The sequence below is a fragment of the Entamoeba histolytica genome, genomic scaffold (assembly GCF_000208925.1).
Source record: "Entamoeba histolytica HM-1:IMSS scf_1104750516333 genomic scaffold, whole genome shotgun sequence".
Taxonomy (NCBI): domain Eukaryota; phylum Evosea; order Mastigamoebida; family Endamoebidae; genus Entamoeba; species Entamoeba histolytica.
Genome location: NW_001914896.1, coordinates 58,611 through 68,090, shown reverse-complemented (window position 1 = coordinate 68,090; position 9,480 = coordinate 58,611). Strand labels below are relative to the sequence as shown.

General features: G+C 23.3%; 4 protein-coding genes across 4 annotated transcripts in view, besides 1 other annotated feature; 2 read left to right on the top strand and 2 right to left on the bottom strand.

Annotated features, from left to right (window-relative positions):
- The first annotated feature begins 704 nt into the window (after nt 1-704).
- Nucleotides 705-1,227: a repeat region.
- A 608-nt stretch (nt 1,228-1,835) lies between these two features.
- On the top strand, nt 1,836-2,435 carry EHI_004530 (uncharacterized protein; the record flags this gene model as incomplete). The annotated part of the gene is made up of 1 exon (XM_651630.1): nt 1,836-2,435. The coding sequence occupies one exon, from the start codon at nt 1,836-1,838 to the stop codon at nt 2,433-2,435; it is 600 nt and encodes a 199-aa protein (XP_656722.1).
- Nucleotides 2,436-4,133: 1,698 nt separating this feature from the next.
- On the bottom strand, nt 4,134-4,727 carry EHI_004520 (uncharacterized protein; the record flags this gene model as incomplete). Its single annotated transcript, XM_651631.1, has 1 exon — nt 4,134-4,727. The coding sequence occupies one exon, from the start codon at nt 4,725-4,727 to the stop codon at nt 4,134-4,136; it is 594 nt and encodes a 197-aa protein (XP_656723.1).
- A 467-nt stretch (nt 4,728-5,194) lies between these two features.
- Nucleotides 5,195-6,267, bottom strand: EHI_004510 (peptidase, C54 family; the record flags this gene model as incomplete). Its single annotated transcript, XM_651632.2, has 1 exon — nt 5,195-6,267. One exon carries the CDS (start codon nt 6,265-6,267, stop codon nt 5,221-5,223), a length of 1,047 nt encoding a protein of 348 aa, XP_656724.1. The 3' UTR covers nt 5,195-5,220.
- A 1,411-nt stretch (nt 6,268-7,678) lies between these two features.
- EHI_004500 (uncharacterized protein) overlaps nt 7,679-9,480 on the top strand; it is a gene marked incomplete at both ends in the record, with an annotated part of 2,930 nt that continues 1,128 nt past the window's right edge. Inside the window, one exon of the mRNA XM_651633.2 lies at nt 7,679-9,302. Within this exon, the coding sequence (XP_656725.2) occupies nt 7,679-9,302 (1,624 nt within the window). The remainder of the gene's footprint in view (nt 9,303-9,480) is intronic.

The window sequence follows — 9,480 nt, the reverse complement described above, 5'->3', positions numbered from 1 at the left end:
TATATTTCTTTTTGATTTAATCCATTAAATGTTGATATTCTTTCCCTTTTAACTGTGTTAGAACTACCTCTTGTTTTCATATAATTAATTTGGTTTCCATAATTACTTAATACTTCAAGTAAAAAGTTATAAATACTGTTTTGTTTTGACTTGTCTAAATCTCTTTGAACTAATCCCTCCTTTTTTTCTTGTTGTACCATGAACAATTTTTGAAGTTCTTTATTAATATTTTCATCTAAAAGAGCTTCTTTAGGAACAGAAATATCAATAATATTAAATTTTTGAAGACTTTCACTTTTCTTTGTTTTTCTTTCTAACAATAAATGAATGCCAACCTTTATTGCACATCCAATAATAAAGCTCTCCTCTTTAATTTCTATACTTACCGATTTTCTCTTCTTATTAGCTGATTCACTTGTAGATAAAGCAGATTTAATTGTTTTTTGGTTGACAGACATTTAAATGATTTTTGTTAAGTTTTAGTCGTTTTTATATGTATCGTTTTAATTATAGTAATCTTTTTTTAATTCTTTTTCTATTTCAATATAATTTTATTTTAGGTTTTATCGTTCTCATATTCTTTTCTAGTTCTTATCTTTTTTGGTTATTTATAGAAGAAAACTTTATTTCAACAACAAATTATTTATTTCAATTCCTATTTTTATTCATTTATTACAATTTCTTTCATAGAAGGAAAAAAATAGAAGGTGGCATGTCTAAAACACCACACAAACCCTAGTACAAATTCAAGCATTGACACTCCCTGTTATTTTCTGGTTATGACGGTGTATTTGAATTAGAAATGTATTAGGGAATGCTACAAAAAATGTATTGAGGTATTATGATAGAATATTACATGGTGTAATATAAGGAAGTACTAAAGTGTGGGTAAGACTAAAAGAAAATTAAACATAATAATATAATGGGAATGAAATAGTCTCTTCTCTCATTCATAAAATAAAGAAAAAAAGAAAAAGAAAATGTTTAAAATTAAGACAGAAAATAAACAAAAGGTTAAAAAGAAGAATTAAGCAGAAGAAGTTTGAGAAGACATTAATAGGAAAAAATAAAACAAAGAAATATTTTTCTCATATTCCTAGAAAAAGTTAAATGGTCAATTAAACAAAAAGATTACTCTTTTTTAAACAAACTCATGAATGGGATTAATCTTCACTTAGCAAAGAAGAATATATGAAAAATCTATTAACACTTAATTTACTAATTGTTCTTTTAGAATAAAATTTTTGGATATGTTTATGTATAAATCCACAAAATAACTTCCTTTTTAATAGTTTATTGAAGTGAAATTATGGTTTTCTGGTTGTTCATTACTTAACAACATCTGAGTTTTTCATAAAATTAATTTGTGTGTTGTGTAAGTTATATTTCTAACATAAAAATTGTTGTCATAAGTAAAAATGTTAATAAGTTTTTGTGGTGCAATACCAAGTTATGTCATAGAAATACCCCCCAGCTCTGATACTTCAATTTCTTGAGTAACAATTAAATGCTTCAGTAAAATAAATATTGAAAAAGGTGTTATGTTCATTCTTTTCATAACTCAATTTATAACACTTAAAAATCTATGAAGATAAAGAAAAAGAATAAACTCTGTTGGTTTTAAGAATATCTTTCTACTACTAGATAGAGACATTATATTGTCTAATGATGTTTTATTAGTGAATGGTTCTTGTTACACAAATAAGAAATAAATCAAAAAGATAAAGAATATAAGAAAATATGAATGAATTGATATTCAAACCATAATAAGAAAAGCCTATCAGTCAAAAGGATGAAAAAAAAACTACAAAAACAAGAAGTTCAAAGAAAAGGCAATGAACAAAGGATTTTTATCTAAGAAGAGTTTTCATCCAGCCAAACTATCCAACCAAAAGAAAGTCTGGGAAGCTGAGAGACGTAAAGAAGAAGAGAGACATCAAATTGAAGTGCTAAAGAAAGAACGTCTTGAAGAGCTTGAACGAGAAGAAGAAGCAAAGAGGAATTGTCTATTAAAAGGAGAGAAGTATGTTGAGAGACTTAATTGGATGTATGAGGCACCAATAGGATTTGAAGAACAAGCAAAGGAAGAAGTTGTAAGAAAAGAAGACAAAGAAGAAAAACAGAATGATAAAGAAGAAAGTCAAAAGAAAATAAGCAGAGACCCAATAGTTATGGCACAAGAAAGAAGGAAGGAAGAGATACAAAAAATCATGAAAAACCCAATGAAATTAAGAGAAATAGAAGAAAAGGAAATTAAACGACTAATTAACCGATGGGATATAGACAAGACACAACGAGAAAATATTCAAAAAAAGATTTGGATAACTAGTGAAAAAGGTAAAGTTGGAGAAGAAATTATTAGGAAACATGATGAATTATTTAAGTGGTGGAGAGAGATGAAAAGAGAACAACGGATGACAAGAAATAATAATTAATTCACTCTATTATACCCATTCTGAGGAATGTTATTACTCAAATTCTGTATTAAACTAGTAAATTCATTTAATACTTTTCCTTCAGCTAATTGTTCAATACAGTCAAATAACATAACTTCTCCTAATGATTTAATTAATGTTCCAATTAAACCAATCAACTAGAGTATTTTTGCATTTTTAACATTTTAATTTTTATATTCTTGACTGAAATGTTTTGTTTCGTTCTTCTATGACTAAAAAAAAGTAGGTTTCATATCATTTTGTATAAAACACAAAAAGAAATGACTAAAGTTATTAAAAACCAACGTCTTAAAGATAAAAGGTGTAAGTCTCAAACAACACAATAAAATAGTATGAAGGGAAAATTATGTCAATAAAAAGGAATTAAACCTTAGAGTTGCTTAGAGAAAAACATCTAAATCTTTATATATTTTTAAATTACCTAAGTAGTTGTACAATAGTTCTTGTACTAACAAAAGTTGTATTAGAAAGAGTTTCTTACTCAAAATAGTTTATTAGACTCATCAGATAAATATAATTTTTCAATTATTAAAATAATGTATTACAAATAACACGAGTTAAATAGAATATTCTAAAAAATTAATACACCTATTGTTCCATTTGTATTTCCAGTAAGATGAAGCTTTTTATATGGAAAATATGGAAGACTAAATTTTTCTCTATTTGACAAACCAGAACCTTGTATTGTCTCATATTAGTATATTCGTTAATATAACAATACTATCACCAAAACATTGAATTAAAAAAAAATAAGAACAAATGTCTTAATGTTAATAGGTTTATGTGTGAATAATTAAATTTTATTGATTTAGAATAGATAGACAAATTGAATAAAAATAATGAATGATTCAAAATTGCTATTTCATTAAACTAAATATTTGGTAATTTTATAGTATTTTATATAGTTCATTTTAATATATAGTTAGACTAAGAATGAAGAATATTTATAAGTTTAAGTAACATATATCACAGTAAAAAGATTAGATACTAAATATTTAACAATAGACATGTTTATATTAACTGGATGAAAAGGATCTAACTGTTTTTAAAAACTAATCATAAAAAGCTACGTGAATAAAGAAGAAAGGAATTTTGTTCTTAGTTTTTTTTGTTAAACACAATTTAGTATTATATTTTTATTTCATACATTAAATTTGACAACCCTTAAATAGTAATAATAAAACATAGTCTACAATAATTTTTTAAAACATTGAAAATTTATTTTCAGTAAATTAAACTATTTAGTGTTATACTAAATATATTTTCTCTGTGAGAATAAAAAAAACTATTCAGAATTTTAATAATAAATATTTTGTAGTTATAAAAAAGGGTTTAAGTATAATTCTAACAAATAAAAAAATACCATCAAAAATATATTTATAAGAATATTCAATAGTACGAATTAGTATTGGGTTTTATTTTTTTGTAACTTCTTTTAAATTTTAAGAAGAATTTACTAATACGTCAGTATTTTCTTAACGCAGATTTTGAGAATTAAAAACGATGAACCAAAAAAAAAAATAATTGTTAATTGTATGATTTGAAGAATTAAATATAAGAAAAGTCAAAAGAAATTTTAAATGAAAGGAGATTAAAAATAAAAATAATTAATATAATAAGAAAGAATTAAAAATATCAATGATAGAAATAATGATATTAAACATGCGAAATTTCGCGTTAGAAGCGAGTAGAGAGTTGATTAGTGCGAATGACAATAGATTTGTCTTTAGTTTGTAAAAGAGAACAAATTAAATTATTAATACGTTCTCCTTCATTGAGAAGAAAATTCAATGAAAAATCGAAATTTTCTTTATGAATTGAATGAATAATATCCAATTTTTTTGTTTCAGACTTTCCTTTCATTGGATGAGCGGTAAAATAATATCCATATTCTGTAAGAATATCCATTAGTAAATGGATTTCTTCAATTTTTTTATTATTTTGATATCTTCGCCAAGCAGTCTTTTGAGAAACACCATCACTAATGTCTTGGTTCATTTGTTCTAAGCATCTACCTTTAAGAAAATCATCCATAAGAATTATATCATTACCACCAAAATCTAATGATATAATTCTCATAAACTGTTGAGTAACAGTACTTTTTTTAGCTGGTTGACCAATAGTAATTGTACAATATTTATTTAGCAAACCAATAAGGATAGATTGCTGAATCGTTTGGGCATTTCTAAATTCTCTTGAGGCTTTTAATACTGGAATCTTACGATCAATTTTATTAAACTTTTCTCTGCTCTCAATTATTTGTTCAGACATATTAATACTTACAAAGCAATACTAATGAATAAATAACATTTAGTTCGACCTTAAATAGTACATGTCTTTCTTATTTCCTAATTATAGAATTTCTATGTTTAGATCAACGGTTTAAAATAAAAACTTATAATATGTGTCGTCATTTTTAGTTTTGTAGTTACTTCATGTGAAACAAACGAATTTATTATTTTTTATTAATAATAAATTATTATTATATAACAAGGGTTTTGATTTAACTAGAGAGTTAATTCCATTCAAATTAAATTCCTCTTTTTTCAAATAAATAAAAATTAAAAATGCGAGTAAATTATTTAAGTGTTTAAGAAGAAAAATATTTGAAAGAAATAAAAAAGAAGTTCCATTTCATGATTCTTCAAATAAAAATAAAGTTTAAATTTATTTTATTGAAAGAATGAATGCTAATTTCAGTAATTTTTAAATAAAATTCAAAAAAATAGAGAGTTTTATATTTACGATAGATTTAAAAATAAATTTAAAATTCAAGAACTTCAAAGCCATCACATTCTTCTCGTTTGATTGTTAACTGTTTATCATCAATTCCTAAAACATTTTTTGCTAATTCTTGAAGAGAAATTAATTCCTGAAATGAGTGAATAACAAATGAAAAAACAACTGACCTTTCTAATTCATTTATACGAAGGGATTTAATATCTGATAATTTCGCAATATAATCTTTTTCATCAAATTTCATAATAGAAGATGCACATGGACGTACAAAATGAGGGTCAAGAAAAAGTAATTGATTGTGATGTATCCCAAAGAAATAAAATGCCTTTTGCTTAGAACCACCAACCATTCCAGCAAATAAATTAAAAGAAAATATAGTAATTAATCTTTGGTCAAATTTATCTGGAATTGTAAAAGGAATAAAAACAATGGTTGGTTTATTAATTGATTTTAATAAAAATTTATTAGTTATTACATGACATTCAAATGCTCTATTGAAGTCTTTATTTACTAATTCTGTAAGTGCATAAATTACTGAAGAAAATGGAAGAAAAGAACTACCATTAGGATTTCCACTAACAATAATTTGAGTAGTAAATAATGAATGAATAGAATAAGGGCATTCAGAATTATAAAAATCAAGAAACCAATGAATCACAGTTTTTCTATTAATATTATCTGAACCAAATAATTTTATTATTGCATTTGCCAATAACATTTGACATGCACGTATTGTACATCCCCATCCACCATCTGACGTCAAAGATGTATTTGGTAATGCACTAAAGTTAGATCGATAAACAAAATATATTAATGAAGTTAATGCAGGATATGCTTTGATATGAGTAATAGCAACATCAAAAAAATTTGATGTTTCAGTTCTAACAATATGAGGAGGAAATAATTCACCTAAGAAAATTATAAATTCATTTGGGTATAATTGAGGAGAAGTATAATTATTTGGAATATAATTATATAATTGAGAAAATACATTTGACTTTTTTTGATTAAGCCATTGTAAAAATGGAATATTTTGAGTTGATTCTTTGTAAATATTTTGTTCATCATCCATTGTGTTGTTGTGATTTTACAGTCCAACGAATATCAAATAGAAATTCAGTAATAATTCGTGATTATTTAAACTAATAATTATTTATTTATTTATTATAAATTTATTATTTTATTTATTTTTTTTTTTTAAGAAAAAAAAACTGAAGAAATTATTTTATTTTAAAGAGATTAATGAAAGTTCTTTTAATATTCTTATTCACTTTTGTATTTACTCAAGCTCAAACTGGTAATCCTACACTCATTGATGTTTTCTTAGAAAGTGGAAACAAAGTAAAAGGTAGTAGTTATTTAAATGAAGCCAAAAAAATGGCAAAAAATAAAGTTGAAATGGAACAATTAATAGCCAAAGCGTCTGCTTCGGTATCACATATGGTCCATCCTTCATTACCCAAAAGAAGATAATTTATTTGTTATTTAAAATGATATAAAAAACAGTTTTTCATAATAATAAAAGTAAATTAAAATAAATTTAATAAAGTCAATTAATATAAATGTTATTTAAAACAAACATAAAATATAACATAAATAAAATTACACAAATATATTAAAAGATCATAACAAATAATGCCATAAACCATATTGCTAAAGCACCACAATTATGAAGACAAACAACTACAGAATAATCATTTAACTTATCACCAATACTTTTTGGTATTGGTAATTCTTCATATGACATAAGTTCATCATTTTTACTAAAAGTAGTAATTTTAAATTGCCCAAATTCAAACCCTTCTTTAATTTGTGATTGAGAAATAAAGCTCATCCACTGTTGTTCATGATTTTGGAATATACAAAAATGAGTATCTCCTTGACAAGCAAAAATAACTAAGACAATTGAGCAAATAATAAATACTTTATGACTAATAATATTTTTATACCATTTATCAACAACAAAGAATTAGCCACTTGGTATTGTAAGCATGTATAAAAAGGATTTTCTAATTTAAAGATGGTTACTTAAAGTTCTTTTAAATCTCCTTGAATATATCTTTTATTAACAAAAGATTAGAATCTTCCTTTTTTATTTTTCTTGTTTTTCTTATTTCTTGTTTATTCTTTATTTTCGTTTTTATGCTTTTTTAATAGAATTATTTTTGTTTTTTACATTTTTTTACTACTGTTATTCTTTTATTTCTTTAAAATACCTTTAGTTTTCTTTAATAATAATTTTTTTGATGCTTCTGTTTGAGTGGATTAATCTTTTTATTATTTGAATAGTTCTAAATAATAGTAATTTAATTGTTGTATTTGTTAATATTTTTTAGTTCATTTTCCTGTTTAATTTTTTTTATATTATGTCCTGAAATTAGTATTTTTATAACGAATCATTATAAAAATAATTATAACAAAAAAAAATAATACAAATTGTTATTCAGATTAGATCTTAAAAATAAAAGTTTATTCTATTAATAATGATTCTAGATACAGGGGATTTAAAACTTATTACTCCATCAAATGAGGATAGTGGGTTATTAGTTTTTAGTAATGAAACAAGAATGTTTTTATATAAAAAAGTAATAGAAGAAATATTAAAAGAACCATCAAAATTTCCATCAAATTTTATGTCAAAAAAACGAGTGAATAAAGATAAATTTATGTTTACATTATCAGTTTTTGGAGCATGTTTTTATGATGGAATTAGAAGTGATACTTTAATAAAAATTAATCAAGCAATAGAAATTTATGATGAATGGATGACTTCAATTCCACGAAATAAAATCATTACAACAGAATTTTTAAAGATTATGATTAATCAATTGACTCTTCCTTTTTCTTTTTCAAATGAATTAAATATCCCTGAACGAGTTGGTGTTTTATTAAAAATATCTCATTTATTAAATAAAATTTCTTCAGGAGAATCAAAACATTTATATACTGAAACGAAACAAATAAATCAAGAATTACTTATTCATTTACTTAAAATTCATTTTACTATTCTTTATAAAATTATGAAATCTTCTTTGGTTAATGATCATCAATGTATTTCATTATTGTCAGAAACTTTATTTTGTTTATTACTTGTTTGTGAACCTTCTCAAGAAGTAAAAGAGTTATATAAATTATTTCCAACATTATTTACTTATTGGATTTCATTTTATGAATTTAGAAAAGTATTTATTCAATTCATTCTTGTTATTCAGAAAAATTATTTATTACATTATAATACTTTACCTATTATTCCAATAACTCCTCCTCTTATTTCAGAATATCCTTTTGGTACTCTTTTTATTAAAGAAAAACATTTAAGACTATTATGGATTGCATTAATTCCTTGTTTAAATGTATCATCATTAACACCAATTAACTTATTAGAAATAACTAAAGCAATTGGTGATTTATTAGATGATGCCATAACATCTAATATAAGTATTATTATCCTAAATAAAATTTATGGAAATCTTTTTTTTTCTTTAATACAACAATATAACGACGTTTCATATCAAGAGGCTATTAATTTTTGTGTTATTAAAACTTTATATTTATATGAAACATATATTAAAGATATTATTAAATCACCTACTTTATTAGCTAAACTTATGATTTTTATTCGTTATTGTTTAAAGTCAAAACAACTTAATATTGTTATTAGTACATTATCTTCATTTGATTTATTATTAGATGCTCATATACCTGAATTTATTTTATTATATAAAGATATTGTATGTTCAATGTTACAATTAACTTCTTTTTATGATTTAACAAAAGATAAGTCTATATTAAAAGTTGTTATCACAACACTATCTTCATTATCATATTATTTCCCATTATTAAGTGAATATGCATTACTACAATCAAATAATATTAATATTGATGATATAATTAAAACTCAAATTATTGTATTAACTGAAACAAATAAAGTTGGTATTTTTCCTAAAGGATATTATGAAAAGTACTTAAATTCTATTTCAAATTTTATTTCTGTATTTGCTCGATTAAATCCAAATGAAATTACAAATTATTTATTTAGTTTTAAAGAAACAATAACAAAAATAGTTGATTCTTTGTTTCAAAATTTTAATCCAAATGAATTTGTAAGTTTGTATAGAATTTTTGATTCAATATTACAAATTCTTGATAATACTACTGAATCACAAATAATTATTAAAGGATTTGCAGTTATAATTATTGAAATAGTTCAAAGGTTAATTCATTATTCATCTGCTCAAATTATTAATTGTTTTATTGATAAAGTTATAGAATATTCAACTTATAA